Source organism: Coloeus monedula, assembly GCF_965178545.1.
Source record: "Coloeus monedula genome assembly, chromosome: 1".
NCBI lineage: Eukaryota > Metazoa > Chordata > Aves > Passeriformes > Corvidae > Coloeus > Coloeus monedula.
The window spans coordinates 2749558-2773854 of NC_138781.1; the positions used below are offsets into that span (position 1 = coordinate 2749558).

General features: G+C 44.7%; 1 protein-coding gene across 1 annotated transcript in view; it reads right to left on the bottom strand.

Annotated features, from left to right (window-relative positions):
• The window catches only part of VIPR1 (vasoactive intestinal peptide receptor 1), a gene marked incomplete at its 3' end in the record, with an annotated part of 93190 nt that overhangs the window by 9692 nt on the left and 59201 nt on the right, over nt 1-24297 (bottom strand). The window contains exons 5-9 of the mRNA XM_082295513.1: nt 19782-19879; nt 17658-17790; nt 4976-5129; nt 2545-2605; nt 153-222 (exon numbers count right to left, since the gene is read on the bottom strand). Coding sequence (XP_082151639.1) covers nt 153-222; nt 2545-2605; nt 4976-5129; nt 17658-17790; nt 19782-19879 — 516 coding nt within the window. The remainder of the gene's footprint in view (nt 1-152; nt 223-2544; nt 2606-4975; nt 5130-17657; nt 17791-19781; nt 19880-24297) is intronic.

Genomic DNA, 24297 nt, shown 5'->3' on the forward strand with positions numbered 1-24297 from the left:
CATCCTAAGGCAAGTGTTCAGTGTACAGTGGGATTTTACCTGGCAGTGCATTTTCCATGGACATTTACAGGACACTTCTCAACACCCCTTCACCCCTCCCCACTTAGGACTAAAGGTGGCTTTGCAGCCAGCAGAATGTGCTGATACTTTACCAAAATAGACACCAAAATAGGAGTTTTAATGATCCACCAGAATGGGGATTCCACTACTTCCTCCCAGCACCTGAAAAGAAACAAAGCCAGACTTAAAACATCAAGCACAGCAAGCAAGCAGGTCTGTAACCTTCTCAGCTCTCCCTAAAAGCTAAGTTTTGCTAGGCTGGGTTGTGCAAAGAGGACTAAACCTCATGTGTATGGACTGGGAATGGCCAAAACTTGCTTTGCAGTGGCTGTGAGCGCTGGTAGGTACCAGATATCCCAGACGTAATGCCAAGATTATCCCCTTGGCCATGGAATGGGCTGGAGGATGTTAGGCAGCATGAATGTGGGCGAGGTGGTGATTTTCTTAATTTCTCCTACACTGAGCTCTGCTGCAGGGAAATTCTGTCAAAACCATGAAAATCAATCAAAATCTATGAACAGATTCATCAGGGCTCCAGCACTCTCCACCATCCTGGGTGGAGGAGGTTTGGTAAGCACAGAGAAATTGGCACCATCAGAAAAAAAACAACCCATCGTGTCCTTCTGAAAAAGATAACAGCCTGTGGTGGGATTGGCCTCACTAAATCCAGAGAGCTGCACCTGAGCTATGGATTGAATTAGAAAAGTCCACAGGGTCCAGGGTGGGATTTATTTCCTCCTGAAGCCAGAACTGTCTGCACACACCACCACTCACCTGGGACTGCATTTTAAAGCCAACGAGGAAATGAGAGGAAAGGACTGATGTGGAAATGACTGATACTGCTCGGGACATGTTTATCTGCAGAGTCAGGTGAGAGAAGGTGCATTTTTAGGAAAACATTCATGGAAATTGGGCAGCTTTCATGTTAGGAATAGATTAGGGGAGCCTGCTGTAGACAATTTCACACGGATTCAGCTCCTCTAATTCCAAGTGTTGGCAGTGCAGGCAGCAGGAGATGAAGAGAGGCACTTTTAGGGCACAGTTCCTGAGACCTATTTTAAGCACCAACTTTAGGGTGATAAAAATTGCACTCCGTGGACTACACTGACTAAATCTCCACTAACTCTAAAGGGAGATGGAGCAAATTGCTCACATCCAGATGCTTCCAGTTAGGTGTATGCAGCCCTCTCATTTAGAATTAAAGTGGCCCTCATTATGTCTAGTGCACTTCATTTTTGAAATAAATTGAGACAATCTGAATGAAGGTCACTTTCATTTGGAGTTAGAATGTTTAAATAGAGGCTTAGTGTTGTTTAACCAATCTTCCATAATTAGGGTTTATTTAATCTGGATTAATTTCCTGCTATTTTTTTCTCTGCAGGTAATGAAAAAAAAAATCTATGTTAAGTATTAATATATTCTGTAAATTCAGGCTCTGTTTTACTCAGCACAAAAATGTAGGGCTTTAAAGCCCCCAGAAAATGCAAAGAAGTCTGTATTTTTATTAAGAACTGTTGGAGCTGAGTGGGAATATATAGTAAGGAATACTGGTGTCCAGAATGGTTAAATCCTCCTGTCTCTGTCTCATTGTAGAGGCTATTTATTAACAGAGTAAATAAGGTCAGTTTTATGCAGATAGAGTGAAACCATAAAGGAAGTGAGTAGCCCTCAGGAAATGTGCAGGCGTGTCTATAAATCAAAAATGCAATGAGAAATCTGAGCTGCTTCTTGTACTGAAAAAAGGGCAACTCAGGACACATTTGGGGGGGAAGAGCACACGGGAGAAAATGGAGTTAACTCCAGGATGCAAATGCAAGAAGTAAGGGAATGCACACTGAGGAGAGAATAAACACTTGATTCTGCATCTCTTTGGGGTGTTTTCTTTTAAACCCATTCCAATTACTGCAGTCTGACTGCTTGAATAAAAGCAAGAATGAGGATTTCAGGATCAAATCCTCTTTACTTGCACATATCCTTGGATAACTGGTATCTGCCTGATTTCTTAGCTGCATTCTGTCTGCTTCTCATACAAAATATCAAAGGCTGCTGCTAGGTTAAAGAGGATGAAGAATAGAGACTATAATCTGCCTGAGGAAAAAAAAAACCCACAGAATTTTTAGCCTTTTTCTGTGAGAGAGAATTGGGTGTGTTTATCAATTCCTTGCTGCATGAGCATGTTTAGTGTCAATTCTGCAGGGTGCAAAGTTCTGCTCTGAGCAGGGGGTCAAATGCAACCATCAAGGTCTGCTCACAAATTCCCTGCAAATATCCTGACCAAGGCATTGGGAAGAAAACAGGGAGAGTGTCGCTGGCCTAAAGTGACATTTCAGGGAGATCTTGGAGCATTTCCTGGTTCCTGGTTACAGGGGAGAGGGGAGAGGTTCCACTGCTGCTGGGTTGTGGGTTCCTAAGGCTGCAGGGCTTTCCTTGACCATAAAGGTGAGCAGAATTATAAAGGAAAGATAATTGAGGGCACAGGCTTACCCAACATCGAAAAAGTAAATCCTGACAATAGTCCAGGCAGTGATGAAAACGGAGGGGGCACCTGAGCAGAGAAGAGATGGTGTTGCTGTCAGAAATCATGATCAAATGGTTATCTGATTTCACTACCAGATTATTTAAATTCTGCCTAATTTCTCAGGGCTGCTCTCCCTCGCTCTCCATCTCTCCTGAGTGACTGAGGGGATGCCTTCCCTCAGGAGTGGGAAAACGCTTCACGTTGTCAGCCCAAACAGGTAACATTGCCTTTCCCTCCCTCTGGCCATGCAAGATCAGCTCCCTGTAACTGATCCCAGCACGTTGATATTCCTGTTGCAGTGCCTAGAAAAAACTTCCAGTGGTGAAATTCAGGGAATAGGGATCACCTGAGAGTCCTACCGTGCGGACACCCGTACCTGAGGAGGTCACCACAGGCTCTCTTTAGCATCAAGGGGCAGAATTATGTGCTTCTCACACACAGGTCATCCAGCTACGTTAAATGTTTGATTTAATACAATAAATGTGAAATATCCCTGGACTCTTTTGCCCTGTAAGGGAGCCTGGAGTGCCAAGTTCACATGCAGCTGTCTGTAGTTGGCCAGGTGAAGCTGCTTCTGCTCCTCACTCCATGATCTGCCAGACTAAGGTGGTCTTGTTCCATCCTTGCGCTGGCTCTTTTCTCTGTCTCTTGTCTTTGACTGGATTTAGGTTGGAAATACTCCAGGAAGGACACGTCTCTTTGCTCTGTGTTACTCACAGACTGTCTATAGTTTATTACCAGTCATTTCCAAGTGCAACCCTACTAAAGTCAGTAGGAACTGTAATTAGCACATCCAAATTATTAATTCATGCATAATCCATTCCAGATCCATCCCTGATGCCCTTGCAAATGATGGATGACTGGAAGGCCAAAAATTCCCTCAACCACCTGCCGTGTTCTGGAATTGCCCTTCTGCTCCCAAGCAACCTCAGGACACGTTAGGAGTGCAAGAAATTTCCTGTGATTTAAATTGTTACCTTCGTGCATTTTTCTTTAAAACCTTCCAGCTCCCCAGTGCTGAAATAAAGAATATCTAGAGCACAAGGTGAGTTTAACGAAGGTCTGACCTGATTAACTGAACAAGACCTGCTCCCATCATCCCTCCTTCTGCTCAGAGCACGGAGAATCATCTCTCTTTTGCGGTGTGAACCTGAGTGTAGCTCCTGTCAGTTTTGATGGAAGTTACTCCATGGGTAACTGATCAAATCCCGAGCCCAGGTGGATCCCTGGACAAGGCACAATTTTATTTTATCTTTTCTTCTCAAGATTCTTCCCCACTCTAATTATTTCTCAGTTTCTGCTATCAGGAGCAGGCAGTAGAAAATTATCTTCTTAGTTAAATATAAATCTTCAACTAAATGGCATAAAAGGGAAAAAGATCTCGGTTCCCTTTTTGAAGAAATAAAAGAAGTTGATCTGGTAGGATTAATTTGCATAAGTCAGCAATTCAGTTGTGAGTTACTTTGTGAAGAGCTTAATTCTTTCTTCCTTGCCATTTTTCTTATTTTATTTTGTTCTGCACATTTTATATTATTTTATTTTATTTTAATTTATTTATGATTTTGTTTCTATTTTATTTGATGTGTTTGAGACCAGATTTGTGTTAAAGCTGGAAAAATCATCAATGCAGTGAGCAGAAGGTTATCAGCATTAGCACACAGGTGATGGGATCTCAAGGCAGCTTGCTGGCCTGAATTCAGTGTCTGGTTCAGTCCAGGAGTTCTGCCTTGCTGGGATCCATCCTTACAATTTAAGGCCAATGCATGATATCAACTTCGGGATCCCAGTCAGGATCGAAGAATTCCTCCCCAATATCTAATCTAAATCTACTCGCTTTCAGTTCAAAGCCATTCCCTGTGTCCTGTCCCTCCATCCCTCGTCCTAAGTCCCTCTCCAGCTCTCCTGGAGCCCCTTTAGGCCCTGCAAGGGTCTCTGAGGCCCCCTGGAGCCTTCTCTTCTCCAGGTGAACACCCCCAGTTCTCCCAGCCTGGCTCCAGAGCAGAGGGGCTCCAGCCCTTGGAGCAGCTCTGTGACCTCCTCTGGAGTTGCTCCAACAGCTCCACATCCTTCCGATTTTGGTGACCCCAGAGCTGGATGCATCTCTCCAGGTGGGGTCTCAGATGAGGAGAGTAGAGGGACAGAATCACCTCCCTCAACCTGCTGGTCACGTTTCTTTTGATGCAGCCCAGGACACAGCTGGTTTTCTGGGTATGTTTTGGCATCATGCCCAACCTCTCATCCAGCAGCAACCCTCAAATCCTTCTCAGGATTTAGGGGGGCTGGGTGCTGTATTCTACATCTCTGCCCCACCTGAGTGTTCAGGTATCTGTGCTAAATTCCTGCTAAAAATGCCACTCAGGATCCCCTCCTGGCATCCCTCGGGGAGGAGATGCATACCCCAGCCGATTAAGATGTACCACCAGAAGTACTTCCTCTCCGAGAAGAAAGAGATGACCAGCAGGGTGTGAAGGTACAACCCCTCCACCAGCAGCCAGAAGAAGTTGGCCATGACACAGTACTGGAAGAAAACCATCATGGCCTTGCAGCCTACCTGGAAGAGAAGAAATGAACAGTGGTGAAGTGCAGGAAAGACACCAAATTACCAGGAAACCTTGCTCTGGGTGTATCTTTGGGATTGCTTTGTGCAGCACCTGAACTCCTTATGGAATCAACTCTATGGTGAAAAGCCAAGTCTAAAAAAAAGTTGCTCCTCTTTAGGAAAAGAAGGACTGGGATACGTATTTTTAAAATAAAGTACAGGCAGGAGAAGCAGGGTAAGCACACAAAAGCATGCACAGCTTTTATTGCACTGGAAGAGCAGAGATTTGAAAAGGGAAGGTGAATTGTTTACCTTCAGGGAATGAGTAATTAAACACAGTGACTTGCTGTGTGGAGATTTCACTGCAGCACAGGTAATGGCAACAGTTCCCTTAGCAAAGAAATAAATAAAAAATGGAAATTTCTGACACTTTGCACCCAGTGCGTCATTGCACATCCTTGAGATGTTGACTCAGAAACTGCCCTGTTGCCTTCAGTGAGTTTGCCTGGCTGATACCCTGCACGTTCTGGGGCAAGTGTTTGCTCTCACTCCCTGGTTAGTGGCCCTTCCCTGGTGTCCTGCACATGTAGAATGCTGAATTTAGAGCCATAATTTGCACCAGTGACAAGACCCCATTTCCCTCCGTGCTCCTGCTGAAAACAGTTGCTATGAAACACTGGTTAAAAGAAGAAGTGTGGAAAGTGTTTTTTCAATGCCACATGTTTTGGGAGTGTCTTTCCCCACCCTCAGCCCTCCCCTAAACCCATCAGTGTGTGACACTGGGGATGCTCATGGACTCCTGACAAACAACTTCCGTGCACCTCAGCTCCCTCCTGTGAGGCAGAGCATAAACACAGACTTGCTGGGGGGTGGTGATGGGGGAAGGTGGAGGCAGAGCAGGCAGTGAACTCCCTTCCAACTCGGAATATTCTGAAGTGTGTGACTTCAGGGACCGCTGGGGAGGGAAGGTGGCACAGGGCTGAGCTGGCAAAGGCTGGGGATGCAGCAGCCTCATCCCGATGGCATCATCACACATTTGGTCTCTCCCTGATTTTGTGTGCACATGGCTCTGTGACATTGCCACCGCTCCTTCCTTTCCCCCAAAGCCTGAGTGCCTGCTTGGTGTGTCTGCAGCCAGCTGGGATCTGTGTGTGTCCCCTCAGCCCTACTGGGGCTACTGAATTCTTTCATGGTTTCACTCTTGGCCCTAATTCAGCAGCTCCCAGGTGAGACACGAGGTTTAAGGGGGAAGATTTGATGCATCTCAACCACCTGCCTGTAAAACAAGGATTTCCTTTGGAGATTGCACATCACTTCTGGGTGGCTGCACTGAACTTAGGGCAGAGGCAGGAGGCTGGAGCACAGCACAAGGGACTGCAAGGCTTCACAGGACAAGGGAAGGCTGCTCACAAACAGGGCACGTGCTTTCTGCCCAGCAGAGACTCTCAGGAAGGGACTTGCAGCCTGACTTTGCAGACTATTGCTGTACAGAGAGAAAGCTGTGCTGAACCCAGGCTGTGGCAGCAGAAACTGCAGATGCAAATCCATCCCTTCTTCTCCCAGTGCTGGCAAACATTGCTTTTGTGGCAGCCTCTGGCCCTAATTCCTCCCTTAAGGTGGTGGTGGCTTGTCACAAAGCTGAGGTGGATCAGGTTAGCAGTTGGATCCGATCATTTCTGAGGTCTTTCCAACCTTAATGATTCTATGGTTTTATTACTCCATGCACATGGGCAGCAGCTGGGATTTGGCAACTTCTTCTCTGAGGGACCTGTAACAGATCAATTCTTTTCTCCCTGCTGAGGGATATTTGCTTATTTGAGCAGTTCCCCACCCCTGGAATTTCCGGTTTTACCTGGAGAAAGGACATTTTTGTGCACCATTTTGAGCACACGGCAGTAACATCTTGCTGCCAGGGATCTCCTGTGGCACGGGGATGTTCTGCACTGGAACAGAGTTGGATGCACCGTCCTGTCCTTAAAATTAAATAATGGCATTTTCCCACTGCCTGGGCTTGCTGCTATTGCCTAAGTGGGTAAGTTTAAAGCAGATATTTCTATGAGAGGTGCAGTTTGATTGTTGAGGATTCCACTGAATCCTCTTCAAAGACCAACTCAGCGGCACATTTGGAAAACAGCCCTTCCTGCCTTTTGGGATACCTTATTCCGTGCAGGACTTGGTAATGGGTCTCCACCTTCCTGATTGATTAAATTCAGCCTCAGAGTGGCTGTTACAATGCTGGGAAACAAAATCCTCATGTATGTAAGATATCTTATCCTTTAGATGACAGACACGGGGCAGAGATGAGCCATTGCATCTCTAGAATTTATTTTTTTCATAAAGAGCAGATCTCATGGTGTGTCACTGTTGAAAGACTAACACAGGCTATTTTTAGGACAGACATTTTAACCAGGAGAAGCTGAATTACATCACTGCTTTTTCGACTCTTCTTCCACAGGCTCATTTACAGCTTATTTCCCTGTCTTTCCTCAGTGATCTTGCCCTGCTCATGTCCACATGAGATGTGGCATGAGATGGTTTTTCCCTTGGCTTTGTGGATGGCACATCTACCCGAGGGGCTCCTCTCTTTGGAGCTGCATCAGACATTGGCCTTTTGCTTTTCCCACAAGGATCCCCTCTCTTTCCACATGTGCTTCCAATGGCTGAACACTGGGAAGGACTCTGCCTCCAGCCAACGAGGCATTGAACTCTTGACCCCTCTTGAGAAACTCTTTGACCCAAGACATTTGTGCTTCTCTTCGAATTCCTCGTAGTCAATAAGAAAATTTAATCTTGATTATTGGAGAAGTTTGCTTGAGGATGGGGCATTCCTTAGACCTGCTCGAGGGCTTTCAAGAGAAAGAGGCAAAGACAAGGGACACAAGGGTGGGAACAAGAAGACTGAGAAACAACCCTGCCAGGCTTTTTCCTTGTGCCCAGTAGCAGTTTGTACTTTCAAGTAATGTTAGCCCTGAGAAAAACACCTTCCTCTTCATTTTTTAGGTGGATCAGCTGGTTACTACATCAATTTTTTGACCCACCTAGAAAAACACAGTTCAGATGCTGGAGGCAGTAATTAGCTCAGAGCTGAACTGCACTAAATATACATTTATCATTCTCCTCCGTGGCAAGAACTCTGCTCATTCATAACTCCTAAAGTTTGGCAGTCTGGACCAGCTGATTAATTTCTTGAGCTCAGTATGAGCGGCTTAGTTGGACAGGAATTGGTCTGAGTTTTTGAGGTTTGTACACACCCAACCATGATTTATTCCTGTGAATGGAATAAAACTCTACAAAAAAAGTCAGTCAGCTCCACAGAAATGCCAACACAAGTCTCCCTTGCCTTCTTTAGTAGGGATATGGTGTGTTACAGGTTTAGGACTTGGGTTCAGGAAGGATTTAGACAAAAGAAGTACAAAGGGGCCTTTGAGTGATTGACATCTCACCTGTCACAGCTGGACTGGGAATACTGGAGTCACAACAATCCCCACCACAAGACTTGGCCTATCCCTCCCCCTGTATAGAATCATGGAATAGTTTGAGCTGGACCTTTTAAAGGTCCTACCCCTGTATCACCTGTCCTGTGCATGGACACAACCCCTGTGCAGACCCCGTGTTCCTCCCTCGTACCCGTGAGTTCTGCAGCTTCCTGTGGGGTGGAAGGTTTGGGGCAGGGCACCAAGACATACTTAAGTCAGCTTAAAGATATATTTAAGACATCCCATGCAATCCAGGGCAGTGATGCAGCTCCTGGCTTTATTTATGAAGTTGGGACCGTGCCTCCAGCAAAAATGTGGGCTCAGATTTACCTCAATCAACCAGTCAGGAAACCTGGAGACCTCAAAATCCCCTTTAAGGTGGGGTTGTTACCTGGCCTACAACCAGCACTGCAGGAGGAAGAGATTTACACCGAGATTCCTGCAGAAGACTGATGGAAACTCATTTTCCCAGTGACAGATTTATCTGGCACTTTTGTTTTATGTTGCCCAGAAGACACGAGCTGTGGGAAGGGCTGCTGGCTGACTCGTGCTGCATTTGCCCACAGCAAGAGCTGATCTTCACCCAGGCCTGGTCAAAGAGGCTTCCTTGATCTTATTTAAAAGCTTTTTGTAGATCCCACTCAGGACCTGGAGAATGGGATAGCACAGGGCAGGCATCGCCTACTGTGGAGATGCTGAAATTAAGGACTTCCAGCACAGGGACTGCCCCAACCCTACATCTCCATAACTATAGTTCCACTTTAGACACTCATAATCATAATTAAATTCAGGAATCCATCAATTTTGAGCTGTTCCCACCTCAGCCCTTCTGTTGAGACATCCACTTTAACCAAAGTATAATGAAATCTGTACTGATGATCCAATAACCTAATAATTTCTCTGCTTGTAAGGTTACACAACATAATTAATTCCCCATCTCGCTATCATGGCACTGGAATTCAGGTAAGTGTCAAATTCCCAATAATTTTGTAATCTAACTGCTCTGGCCATGGCTAAACAAGGCCCATTAATTTCTGTGCATGTGGCATGGAGATGTCAGCATGGACTCGGTTTCTAAACAGGTGTTTTGAGTTTTCACTGGGTATTTCTCTCTGCCTTTAACTTTTATTTCACAGAATCACAGAATCATTTGGTTTGGAAAAGACTTTTATTGTCATTGAGCCCAACTGTAAATCCAGCACTGTCGAGGCCACCACTAAACCACATCCCCAAATGCCACATCTGCATCTCTTTTAAATCCCTCCAGGGATGGGGACTCCACCATCTCTCTGGGCAGCCTGTTCCAATTCTTGAGAACCCTTTTGGAGAAGAGCTTTTTAACTTATATCCAATCTAAACCTCTTCTGGTGCAACTTGAGGCCATTCCCTCTCCTCCTGTCCCTGTTCCCTGGGAGCAGAGCCCGACCCCCCCGGCTGCCCCCTCCTGTCAGGGACTTGTGCAGAGCCACAAGGTCCCCCCTGAGCCTCCTTTGCTCCAGCCTGAGCCCCTTCCCCAGCTCCCTCAGCTGCTCCTGGGGCTCCAGACCCATCCCCAGCTCCGTTCCCTTCTCTGGCCACGCTCCAGCCCCTCAACGTCCTTCTTGTCCTGTCAAGTAGGGATTTTTATTGTCCTGAGCAAACTTTCACCCTACACAAGCCGAGGACAAAGCCCCTGCTGACTTCAAGTTTCATGCTGGAGGCTAAATTTGTAGTAATTTGCCATGATGGCAAAGGAAATTGTTGGCAGAAATAGAAGAGTTCCCTAGTGGGTGACTCTGTTCCTCCCAAAATGAGCTCTTGGGTCAAACCAATTTGCTGAGCCAGGAAAAAAAAGAAAGGAGAAAAGACAGTAGGAAGGGAAAGAATAAAAAAATAATTTAAAAAAGGGAAAAAAAAAGAAAAAAGAAGGGAAAAAAAGAAGAAAAAGAAGAAAAGACAGAGAGGGAAAAGGGAAAAAAAGGAAAAAAAAGAAAAAAGAAAAAGAAAAAGGGAAAAAGAGAGAAAGAGAAAGAGAAAGAGAAAGAGAAAGAGAAAGAGAAAGAGAAAGAGAGAGAGAAAGAGAAAAAGAAAAAGAAAGAGAAAGAGAAAAAAGAAAAAGCAAAAAGAAAAAGAAAAGGAAAAAGAAAAGAAAAAGTGCTACCTTAGGCTTAGCACACTCAACCTTTTCTGTAACAACAGCAAAAAAGCAAATTAAAAACAAACAAGCCAGACTGCCTGGCAAAAAGCCATGGCTTTCCTTTCTTCTCTCAGTTTAATTGCAGTTGCACAGATTCAAACAGGTGGGCAATAAAAAAGCCCCACAAAGTTTATGTGCTGTCATGAAAATGAATTGTCTTCAAATACTCAAACGAGACAACTCCTCCTAAATCACTTGGGTGCCTTTGACTCCTTTCCTCCCTCCCTCCCTATTGTGGAGTGTGAGAAGCAGGAAATTTCAAACAATAAATTGCTGCACTAGTGGGTGGCTCTGCTGGTTTTCCTGGAAGATGCGCAGAAATTTAGGATGTTAAGGACTTAACAATATTTATGAATATTCAAGAAATTCTTAAAAGGCCATCCTGACAGAAGCGAAGTGGCTCATGATGGAAGCACGTAGACTTCAGTTTGAAAGTCTCTGTTAAAGCAATTTCTCATCTATCAGGACTTATGACAAATAAAAGCTTCATGGGAATAATAATTTTATGTCTTGATGATGGACCCTTCAGAAGCTTCAGCTCTAAGTATAAGAATATACTTTTAAAAGTACAGACAGATCAGTTTAACTGGATTTATGGCCATTGTCTGTCTCAGGCACAGGGAGAAGAGGTCCCAAACCCACATTTTCCCTGTTAACTTCCTGCTCTGCACTAATAGCACCCCAGAAACATTATGCAAGTGAACTCTAAAGCCTTGGCAGTGGCAAATTAATTCAATTTATCTTAACCTGCTTTCCTCCAGGTCCCAATCCATTACATTTTCATGCACCCCTCATTGCCCCAAGAGCATGCCCTGGAATACTTGCTCCATGTCAGCTGTCACGGGGCAGTTTATGAAGCCATTATAACCTGGATTTGTGTCTGGGCTCGTGGGTTTGTTACCACTTCATAAAACAGAAATGCCATTCCCAGATGGATGAGCTGGGCTGTGCAGCCTGACCCAGGTACACACACTGTGCCTCAGACAGGTAAGGTTTTCCTGCTGCCATCAATACTGTGGAACAATGGACACATCAGGAAGAAGCTTTTGGATCAATTTCTATCTCTTTCCTGTGCCTCTTCCACCTGCAACAAGGCTGGGCCATTAACAAACCTGGATGGAATATTATTTCCCTGGTTAGAGAATTATTTCTGCAGAAACAGCTCAATACATATGAAATCCAAAGTCCCAAGAGATAAACTTGGCTTTTCTCTGTGCTTTCACCTCCTCAGTGCCAGCTGAAAGCCAGCTGAAAATGACAAGGCACTTATTGAAACAGAATCCCAGAATGGTTTGGGTTGGAAAGGACCTTAGAGCTCACCCAGTTCCACCCCCTGCCATGGGCAGGGACACCTTCCACTATCCCAGGCTTCTCCAAGCCCCATCCAACCTGGCCTTGGACACTTCCAGGGATGAGGTGAGGATTTGCAAGGAGGTTATATGAGACAGCCTCTATTTCATGTGCAAAGCACGGCAGGGGCAGATCCTGCACTGATTAAAATAAATGGAGTTGCAGCAGTGAATTTTGTATGAAAATAAATGGAGCTGCACCATTAAATTCTGCATTAAAATAAATGGAGCTGCACCAATTTACACCAACAAAAAATGTGGTGCATATAACTGCACTTCATGCCTTGCCCACTTCCCATGCAGGCTTCCTCAAATCCAGCACTGTTCTGTTGGATTCAGGAAGAAACTCTTAGGTCTGCTTTCCCTCACATGAGAAGCAACTTTAAGCCCCATGACTGTGATCCTCAAGGCTATTTAAGAATTTCTCTTTGCTGCTTTTAACAGGGGTTATGTACCTGTCAGTCTTTGAAGGACTCAGCCTTTCTATTTTGTCTCTTAGGAATTCTTGTTTGACTTTTGGGACCCATCCTGTGAGTATTTCTGAGATGCTGATTAGCTCTGGCTGGTCTAACCTGGTTGTCAGATGACTCAGAGTTGAGTTTAGACTTAAAAATAGAATTATCTTGGTAAATGGGTTAAACTGTGCCTATTTTGTGCTCATCAATCACAGGATAATGGCACTTCTGAGCACATCTTCAGTGATAAGCCAAGCCAACCACAAGGCAGAAACTAAAAAGAGAAGGTGATTGGAGTTTTAATAAAGCCCATCCTCACACTTTTCCCATTTTCCCTCTTTTTTGGCAACTGCTGTGTGTTAAGGTGCCAGCCCATGATGGTGGCACTGCTGTGTCCAGGATTCTAGAGTCACTCAAGTAAAGAAAATTCCTGCTCCAGAGCTCTGCCAGAGTCTGACTTTCTGCCTTCATTCCTGGGTTATTTCCAGGATGCCTCCATTCCTTCCCCCTGCTTTCTTCCTGTTGTTTTGTGTGATTTACAGGAGCTTTCTCTAGGGCTTGTTTTGTGTTTTTTTTTCCTTTTTTTCTTCCTTTGCTTTTTTCCCTTTCCTTCTGTTTTGCTGTAAACTTTAGATTGTAGCAGTGATCATCAGATATCACCCAAGGAAACAACTGACTCCCTAATATTTGTTTTGCTTTAACACAAGTGCATAAAAAGGCTTCTACTCTTTCATTTCTCCATCATCCTGCGTATCGTGGTGCTCCCACACAGATCTGAGCAGCCTCACTGCTGGAAATGAAAATGTATCTGTCATTAACTTCCATAAATAAAGTTCATTTAGGGGCCTGTCGCCTGTTATCAGTTTGTCCTGAGGGAATTAACGTGAAATAAACCATAATTTTCCACTCTGAAAATATGAGATATGTGTGTAAATTCTCAACTGCTGAACTCCCACTCTCCTTTGCAAAGAATAAATTTTTTGTTGGAATTTTTTGTCTTACTGGAATAATACTAAAGGAAAAAGATAAATGTGATCTCCCTTGGCTGAATCTTCAGCAAGGGCAAATTTGAAGAGCTCAGAAAAAAAGCCAGCCTGAATTTAATCTGATCTTTGTTTACAGCAAACTGTTGGCTTTGTCTTCAGCGAGGCTGGAAATGTAAGTGGTTCATCATTATTATGCCATCCAGATATGGCAGTAATGAAACTATATCAAAACCTATCCATAAACCCACAAAAAAATTAAATGAAATGACAACTGAAGTGTTCAGTTCGATCCTTCTACCACATTTGTTGTTTTGACTGTTGTTTTTTACAGGGTGTTCCCCAGGGAGAGAAGAAAGGGGAAGAAAAAATTGTGGGAATGCCAAGAGGGAAGGGCACTAAATCTATGGAAACCAGTGTGAAAAACTAAAACTCCTAAGGAGGCCTCTTGAGTCTGGAAGTGAAAAAAAACCAAAAACAAACCAGAAAAAATGAAAGCAAATCCAGGCTGGAAAATGGTGCGATTTTTCACACACCACGAACAATTTGCAGAGGTAACAAAGGCACGTGCAGAGAGTTTTCTGTCAGAAGTGATCGATTAGTGAGGCAGAACACAACCTGAATGAGCCAAACCCAACAGATATTGAAGGAGTCTGAGTGGGTGGTTCCACAGAGCCCTCTGAGCCTGATCATCTCGACACCCAAGTGCTTAAAGCCCCGACTGACAAACACACTCGAGCAGGTGCCTGTTTTTAATCAATATAAGCCAATAGGATGATTCAGTTACACATAATTACAATAAAAAAGCTACATAAATACTTTATGAGAGAGAGGGAGAAAGTGGATTTGGTCTACTCATGGTAGCTCGAGCAATAGGCTGCTTCTGTGCGTGGCCATCCCACCCTCTGCTGTTTGTATCCCTCTAGAAAATTCAAGGTCCCTGCGGTGTTTTCTTTCTTACTGGAAAATCCCACAAAAAATCCACTTTTGGAAGAGGTCAGTCTAATGATTGTCCATGAGCCAAGTGACCCACATTGTGCCCAGAAACCAGTCTGATAGATTTGGACACCTGGGAAGAGGAGAGGGAGTGAGGGACATTTGCAAAGCCACCGGTGCTGAGTTTCCTTGGTGTGGGACAAGGGGCCTTGTGCAGGTCCTGGGTTTAAAGATCATTTAAACCTGGTGCATTTAGCCATAAAAACAAGCCCTGCTTGTCAGCTCAGGGTTTCTGCCCAGTGAAAACAGGCTGATTTTTTCCCCCAAGCAACAAGATTTTTCTTTTCCCCCAGGAATGAGTTTATCTATAAAGTAGGACGAAGGAACTCAAGGAGGCTATGGATGTCTGTCACACATCACTCTGCAAACATCCCCAGTGCTGGCTCACACCATGACTCAGTGATGCTCATCACATATATTTTAGCTGCACTGGCCCTGAAATGCTTACTGCCACATTCTCAGGCACGGTGGCCCATAGAAATAATCAATAAATTAATTTTTCTGGGTGTTTGTTCGAGTTGAACTCAATGGCAATCCAAAACTATAAAATGCTGCAGAGCTAACACCATACCTGAAGTGTCCCAAACCAGGTAAAATGAAGTAAAAATGCAGTAAAGCGTATTAAAAAGTGTTTTTGTTTTTGTTTTTTTTTTTTAATAACATATACATTTTCATGTCTTGGAGTTCCTACTTGATTGAAGCATTGACACATTTGTTGGTGGAGAGCTTAACGTATTTTTGTGTGGCTGGAGCACAAAACATAACTTAAAGTCTTCTTACTGCAGCAGGTAATATCAAATTGGGGAGTTTGGTGCCTTCATCAGAAATGCTGGGAGAGGTTTCTATTCATTTGGATTTTATAGCCCTAAATGTGTTCTGGAAGGTGGGTGTCTTTATCCTTTCATTCCCTAAAGGAACCAAGTGTGGTACTTTTTCTTCTAATGAAACACTTTTATTGCTTTGGGTTTGCCGTGATCTAAACCAGCCCAGCAGTGAGAGCATTGAACAAATTGTTTGTTCAAATCTCTCCTCAGACCGAATGAGCTCAAGGCCACATCCAGCCATTACACACAGAACCCTCAGTGAATTGTGTATAAAATCCTCAGTATATGAATTAGTACCAGGTCTCCCAAGTCAAGCTTTATCCTGCAAGTTCAAAGCACAATCTTAACTTAAGCCAAGCTCACCCAACCCAATCAATGCCACAGGAACACAACGGATTTTACAACAATTTCTCCTAATGGATGAATGTTAGCAGAGGCATTTCTGTCATTATTTATAGACTGTGACCTGAAAGGTTGTCCAAAATGCTGGCTCAAAACTGGTGCAGATTTTGCAAAGGGTATGCTCAGCGTAATGTGCTGGAGACAGATTTGTTCCACACAATTTTGTAGCCATTATGTATCATCCAGCCATTCACCCTCAGCTGGCAATTAACTCAAAAATCTTCTGATGGGGAGAAACTGTTTTAAATGTTTTAGCCATGTAGCGTGATGGCTTCTGGGAGCTGTGGCTTCTGCAGGAAAACTCCTGTATTTACACCCAGAAGTGTTTCTGGATGGATGAGAAGCAAACACTTCTCACTCAGCTCTCTGCAACCGTGCCTCAGTCCTGACCCACTGCAAACTCCCACAGGGATGAGAGGCTGGTTCAAACTCCACAGCCTGTCCTGTCTTGGCTCATCTGCCAACTGGCATTGACAATTGTCGCTGGCAATTTTTCATTCCAGTTTCCATGGCTTTTTACCCATTCATGGACCTTCACAAGAAAATCCCATTCCAAGAATACCGATCCTGGTAAATCAGGGAGAGGAAGAAGCAGGCAGGGACATTCCAAAGGGAACGGATCATGCTGCACACAGTTCTTGGGAAAAGCTGAGAGTAGGCTGCTCTGTGTTTCAACCGGGAAATGCTCAAGCAGAAAGGTCCTTTGAACAGCAGGGACAGAACTCAGGATACAAGAAAGCCAGCAAGCAAGGAAGAAATTGGGTGGATGGAAAAGGGAATCTTTTTTCTGGTGCTGTATGACATAAAAAACAGGTCCAGAGGGATCTGCTGGAGTGCCGTGCCCAGTCCCCTGCTATTATCAACAAGCAGCTCATCTGATGTTCTGAATTTACTATGGAGGGTTCCTGTTTTTCTTTTTTTTTTCCTGGATAACTTCTGATCACATCTCTTCATTTTGGTGATTTCAATTTCCTGCCTAAATTTATTAATGACTGGTGTCTTCTTACGTCAATGTGGCCTTTAGATAAACAGCCCTTCTCCCTCCTTAATGTTTGCTCCAGCTGATAACACTGAGTTTGAAAGGGAAAAAAATAACCCAACTCCTTTATTCCCTTTATTTATCATCCCAGTAGGGAAATCTCACAGTTGCAGACAGCGAGCGTGGGATACTGATTCAGATGAAAAATGGATGACGATGTCTGCACACGGCTTTGCTGCCTGAACTCCTGCAGGGATCTGGTCACTGGAGCCCAGAGAGTCACCCACATGCAGGTGCCTTCTCCCAAAGGATTGAACAGCCCTCCAGACTCCAGGGAACAGATTAATTAGAGCCCCACTGACTATGGACACACTTTACACACATAACTCTTGGGGGTATTTACCCCATAGATAATGAAAATTAGTTATGTGAATTTGGGTCTAACTCCCGTCCTCACTGAAGGAAAAGGTTTTACTGAATCCCTAAACACAAGTCTCCTTTGACCAGGATATCCAAGAAACTAGCACATGGCTGGGAGATGGACACGGGACTGAGAGGAACCCCAAAATCATGTAGAATTGTGAGTTTCACCTGATAAAACCCTTAAGGTTTAAAAAGACCTGTACGACCATCAAGTCCAACCCCAGAAGGGACCAGATATAAAATATAACTATAACTATAAATATAAATATACACATTTTGGACTCTGATAATCAAATTATTCCTTCTCCATATAAATCAAATGGCAGCAATCATGGATTTTTTTTCCTTCCAAACTAGAAAAGGATTTGAAATCCTCCCAAAGTACTGCCTCACACGCACTTGCAAGATAATTTTTGGTGCATTGCTTAAGAGGTGCCACAAAGTGAGGTGGAAATTTCAGTGTGCAAGGCTACTTACTGAACTCACAAAGCAGTGCTCGGACTCCCCACTTTCAAACAGGATGACATCCTTTATGAAGACTGCGATGGCTCTCATGATGAAGGACATGAAGAGATGCATGTGAATGTAATTTCGAGTACAGTGTAGTTTTCTGTTGGGAAGAAATGAAACACTTCTGAATAGAAAATCTTCTCAAAAGCATTTTTATATTTACGCGTTTCTTCTGCCATGATATAGAGTCACAATTAAACATTAGAACTCCTGAGACAGGCTCTGGTCTGGTGAACATCGCCACAAATCCACTTAAGCCTCTTTAAATCCACATAACGTGGCAATCCACATATCTGCAGCAGTGCTGCTGCTTTTTCAATCCTCAGAAAAACAGGGCAAAATACAGAATGACAGAAAACAAGTCCATCCTGCTGCTCTCCACTGGAAAAGAAATGTTTTTGACTGAGCAGACTGTGCTCGTGATAAAGGGCTGTTTTCTACAGAATGTTTCTGCTGCAATAATTCTTTTCAAAGTGAAACGTCTCTTCAAGGAGGCAAAAAAATTCTTAGCATCTGTTGCCAGGATTAACACATATTACAGGATTTCTGGAGCAATATGAACTATATTTTCACTTAAAAATTACTGGTTGTTAATGATACTGAGAACTACACCAGGGTTTTTCTATCCCTTGCCTGCTCATATTTTAAAGACGAGTTCTCATCAAGTAGGAGCTTTTTTTTTCCAAGTGAAACTTTACATCAGCTAAAGTGAAAGGCTTAATAGTCTGGAAATGGGTACTTTGTACAGACACCAGAACCACGCCAGACCTCACTCAGACACGTAATCAAATTACCACCTCTTAACGAGTCAGGGTGCACTGGCAGAGGTTGTGCTCCTAATCTCTGATGATGGCAAGATAATGGGGCTGAGCCGAGTCCTCTGTGCTTGCAGGAAAAGGCAAGTCAAGTTAAGCTGCTTCCCATGAAGGAAGAGCAGGATTCCCAAGGGTTTCACCAGCTTGGCTGGCACCTTGCACCTTGTGGACGTCATTTGCACGTGTGTCTGATTGCCTCCTCCCTTGTGAGAGGAGCGGAGAGAGCACGTGGGAGGAGAAGTGCAAAGTTCCTGAAGGGTGAGGCCAGAATTGGTGTGAGAGTTATCCTAGAAAATGTTCTCTGTCCTACATGAGGAGATGGAACCACATCCAAAGGATTTTTCCATCTCACAGAGGTCTGCTTTTTGCTGTTCTCCCTTTACATATATGAATTTATAATACGAGATTGCACATATGCAGACTTCTTCATGGGAGGCACCCAAATTTAGATGCCTGAATCTATTACAAACAATAGAGAGCAAAAATTAATCCATTTGCTGCAATCTGGGATTCTAAGGCCATTTGATGAGCTGTAGAGCATCTGCCCACCCATCCATGAGGGCCTAGGTCTCCTGAAGGCTCTGCATCATATCTGCCACCCTTGTGCTCATCTCAAGGACACCAGCAAGTCTCAAATGGCTCTGGGTGTCTCTGTCTTGCCATAGAGCAGCAGCAGGAAGTGTTTTTGGAAAAGACTTTGGGAGGAAACAGGTTGCCCAGAGAAACTGTGATGTCCCATCCCTGGAAGTGTCCAAATCCAGGCTGGATGGGATTTGGAGCCACCTGGGATAGCAGAAGTTGTCCCTGCCCATGGCAAGGGGTGGAACTGGATGGACTTTAAGGTCCCTTCCAAACCAAACCATTCTGGGATTTTGTGATCCTGGATATTTTTGGATGCAATTTTGGGTACCATTTTGAATGCCTACTTTAAGTAGAAGTTCCATGGTATCCATACACACCATTCTGACTAGGACTGACTGGACTGTAGCAGATTTATGGGGTAAATGGCCTTTAACAGAGATCCATCATGCAACAATCTACCTTTAGTGAGATGAATCCACCTAAATAATTGCATTTGGGTTACAATTCTCACACAAAGGCCACAAATCACACACCAAAGCACAGTGACACTGAAAGATGGAGGAACTTTCCTATCCAACGCAGACTGACAGAAATCTTGGGCATTTTCCTGTAACACTCACGGCCTGTACAGGCTGTAAGTTACCAGCCTTTGAGCCACCCTCTTCCCTGTGCCTTTTTCTGCTTGTGGTCTTACCTGAAGAGACACAGAATGATCATGGCAGCCGTGAGGGCAATGAGGGATAAGGTGTGTCCGATGGTGTAGCCGGTCTTGACTGTTCCGTAGAACGTTTGCTGGTGTGAAAGAAAGAAAACAGGACTTTCAAAAAGGTCTAAAATGCACTCCTAAACACAGCATCACTGACTGCTGGGACAAGGAAATCTCTTCTCTGTTCTCTTAAAACACCTCCAACTCCTTCACCCTTTAAAATCCCATCCAGTAGCACACGTGACTCAGACACCGCCGGTGTGAGTGAGGAGAACGCGTCTGGATGCAGCAGAGCTTGGACCACTCCAGACCCAGGTTACAGCTACTCAGGGGAAAGACTCCTGCTGGAAGGAGGCTGATTTGACACCTGCAGAGACAGCTACAGCCCAAAGCCTCGTGGAACAGGAGTGATTGGTGTTCAGCTTAAGAGGGCACGACACTGCGTCTGACGTGGCGAATACTGTGAGACTCATTTTATTGAGGAGGTGTGAGGGCAGAACTGTCTGGGAAATTGTTTTGCTTTTGTGGAATTTACACTGTGTTTAGGCAAGTAAAAACTTGAGACGTTCTCACTGTTAACTCAGAAATATGTGTTGAGTTGGATATTGGTTCATGGTTTTTCTCTTTGACAGCACACAGAGGGAATCTGAGCGTGGGGCACCACAGGGCTTGGATTCAACTTGGAATCCTAGTCTAAATAAAACAGGCAAAGAAGCTCTCCAAGGCTCTCTAGCAACACTCTAAATCTATAGATTTTGATTTTCAGCTTTAAAAAAAAGGACAAAAAACCCAAAAGGTAAAAAAAGTATTTAGACATTTATCTAATCAATTAAAAAAACCCTAAGTTTTTATGAGAATCTAAACTCAGTTTATGGAATTTTTTTTCCCCAGCTCTTGATTGGCCCTCCTCTGCCTTCCTTGTCACCATCTTCTATAAACAACCCAAACAACCAAAACCACAAAGAGCAGGCTAGACAGAAAATCTAAACCAAACCTTGTTTGGAGAAATACTTTTCCATAACATTGAGAGTTGACATTTTAATGTGCTATTTTCACAGGCTTTGACAAGTATTTGGTTCTTTACAAAACCAGTGAGGCTGGGATGAGCTGCAATCCTTTAGCATTTGCACAAGCCAGGTTGGAGGGGTGTTAAAACAAGAGAGTTTTCAGAGATAACACTGATCATATCTTCAACCACACATCTCAGAGGTGTTTAAAGCACCATATCTTTAAAGCCCCACTCAGTGAACCCACATGACTGAGAGCTTTGGGTCACTCTGAATAGATAATTCAAGGGTTTCAGGACATTTCATCTGCCTGGTCTTGCCCAGATAAAGCCAGGAGGCTGCTGTGGTGATGAACTCACCCTGTTTGGTGTGGTCACAGCTGAGCCTTGCTCACCTGCACGGCAGGGAGGGACTTGCACTGCAGTAGGGAATAGGAGAGGTTGCTCCTTTCCGCCCCACCGGCTTGCAGATTCCACCCAAAACTACCAAATATAGAATCCTAGAATCCTAGAACAGTTTGGGTTGGAAGGGACCCTCTGCCATGGACAGGGACACCTTCCACTATCCCAGGCTGCTCCAAGCCCCATCCAACCTGGTCTTGGACATTTCCAGGCATCCAGGGGCAGCCACAGCTTCTCTGGGTGCTCTGTGCCAGGGCCTCCCCATCCTCACAGCAAAAAACTTCCTCCTAATATCCCATCTAAATCTGCTCTCTGTCAGTTTGAAGCTATTTCCCCTTGTCCTGTCAACTCCAGACCCTTGTAAAAAGCCCCTCCCTGTCTCCCTTGTCAGCTCCCTTCAGGTCCTGCAAGGCCACAATGAGGTCACCCCTAAGCCTTCTCTTCTTCAAGCTGAACATTCCCAGCTCTCCCAGCCTTTCCTCCCAGCAGAGTTGCTCCATCTCTCGGATCATCCTGATGCCTCCTCTGGGCTCTCTCCAGCAGCTCCAGGTCCTCCCATGCTGGGCCCCAGGGCTGGGCAGCTCTGCAGGTGGGGCCTCACCTGAGGGGTGCAGAGGGGCAGAATCCCCCCTTTCCCTGCTGCTCAGGCCATGGGATCAGCCCAAGATACAATTGGATTTCTGGGCTGCACGTGAACATGGTCAGTGCACGTCCAGCCTCTAATCCACCAGCACCCCCAAGATGAAGTCTTCTTTCCGACTTTCCTGGAGTTTGGGATCCCAAAGGCAGCTCTGGCTTTTCTAACAAGAGCAGTCAACCTCCCTCATGTTGATTTCATCTTTCTCTATTATCTCTATTTTTGATGGCACCAGAGCAGGAATGTTCCAGGAAAGACCTGGCCAGCAGAAGGAGGGAGCTCGTGATAGGGGACTGTGGGAGGAAGAGGTTGTCCCACACTTTATTTAGGAGAGCAGAGAAAAGCAGGTCTTATACTTCTTTGAGTTATTCCCAGGAGCAAGTTATGCACAGAAAGTTCCTGGTGTTATTCAACAACCAATTCCCTGTGTTTTTCCCCCATATTTTGTGGTGACTAATCCTTGTGTAGACAGAGAGAGGGTTCTGCATTCAGCTTTAATGCAGGATGTGGGGTCACCTCTGTTCTGGAAACAGCACATAATGACTTCTCACTCTTCATTGCACTTGCTAATGACAGTTGGTTCCTATTTTAGAGATATCAAAGCAGAGAATTTGACCCAAGATCATAAATGGAATTGAAATTTCACTCAGGGTCCAGATTATAAAATATTCTTATTAGAAAAGAGAGGGGTGTAGATAAGTGAAGGCAATGCATGCCAGCATGCCTGGATTCTAACTGCAGACCCTGACTGATTTACAGGATGAAATCAGGCAACTTCATCATTGTCTCTCTGACTTCTTAAAGCTTCTGCTTAATTTCACAGGAGTGTGATAATAACAATTATTTGAGGTAGGTGCTAAACCAAGATTAACTGAGTTTTATTTTCCCTGGTTTCTCTTCAGTAGCCTCAGCATTTGTCCCTTGGTGTCTTGGTTGACAGTGGGAAACATTTACACTTTTGAGAGAAAAAGAAGAGAAATACTGATATAAAGTCTTTCAGAAACCAAATGTGTTTGGGGTTCATGTCATCCAGCCCAAAGTCATTGGGGTTCGCTCAAGAGTAAATGAAAAGAGATCCCTTTGGAGAGAAGACTGGGCTGAACTGACCTCTGGAGGTGTCTCTTTATTTCACCATTTCAGGCAGAACCTACAGAGACACTGGGGTGGCTCCTCTGAGCAGGTGGAAGCACACCAGGGAGAAGAGCATCACATCTGATGGGGGATCAGCAAAATAACCCCACTCCCCATTTGCTGATGCACCACTTGTAAAGGTCAGCTTGGAGAAGGGCTCATCATCACTGCATGGATCCCAAGAGCAGCACTTTGGTGCCTGCATCATCAGCTGCTTAGGGACCGCCAGAATTCACAGCTAAAACCTTACACACTGCCTTTATATATTTTTCATATTTTTCTTCTTGTTCCTGACTTGAGACCAAAAGTTCATGAAGTGTTTTGCTCCTGGAAGCTTATCAGTCTTTCCTGGACCTTGTGTCCTGTACAGCCTGCTGGTTTTTTTTACTTCTTGCTCCCCACACTCACAGCCAATTCAACAACAAAAAAACAAAAATCTTTTCTTTTTCACGGGCTACTACTGCATGTTCCCCCCCCTCAGCCACCTTTCCCGCAAATTGGACTTTAACAGCAGGACAAAACTGTGGAAATCAGGGGAAAATAATTAAGAAAGAATTAAAAGAACACAATACAGGTTCTCCTGGTAACGCGGCACTCTGGCAACGCTGCAATCCATTGGGTGGCCGGAACAAGTCCCAGGAATTCCCAAATCCCCTGTGCAGCAGGTACACAAACCAGAGCTCTGGATGGGGGTCCTTCCAGAGCAGAGCTGGAACAATGGCTTTTGCAACCCCACAGCTCAGCCTGAGGAATGGACACTTGAGGATGTGAAGTGCTGGCTGACCTTGAAGGCAGACTAGGGCTCTCTTCAGCAGAGCCCTGAAATTCTTTGTGCACCTCTCCCTTTGCTATTTTCTGTTTTCTTTCACACTTAGAGCTGGCTCAGTTCTGCTCTGATCCCGTTAACTCTTTGAGTGCCTTGGCAGTGCGTGACCATGCACAGAGACCTCTCAGCATATCAAGTCACAGAGTCCCAGAATGGATTGAGTTGGAAGGGACCCAAAAGATCACTTCATTCCAACCCCTGCCATGGGCAGGGACACCTTCCACTGTCCCAGGTTGCTCCAAGCCCCATCCAGCCTGGCCTGGACACTGTCAGGGATCCAGGGGCAGCCACAGCTTCTCTGGGCACCCTGTGCCAGGGTTTCCCCATCCTCACAGGAGGAATTTCTTTCCAATATCCTATCTAACCCTGCCCTTCTTCAGCTTAATACCATTCCCTTGTCCCATTACTCCATGCCCTTGTGAAAAATCCCTCTCCAGCCTTTTTGTAAGTCCCCTCTAAATACTGGAAATAAATATTGATTCATTATTTAGATTCCAATGTC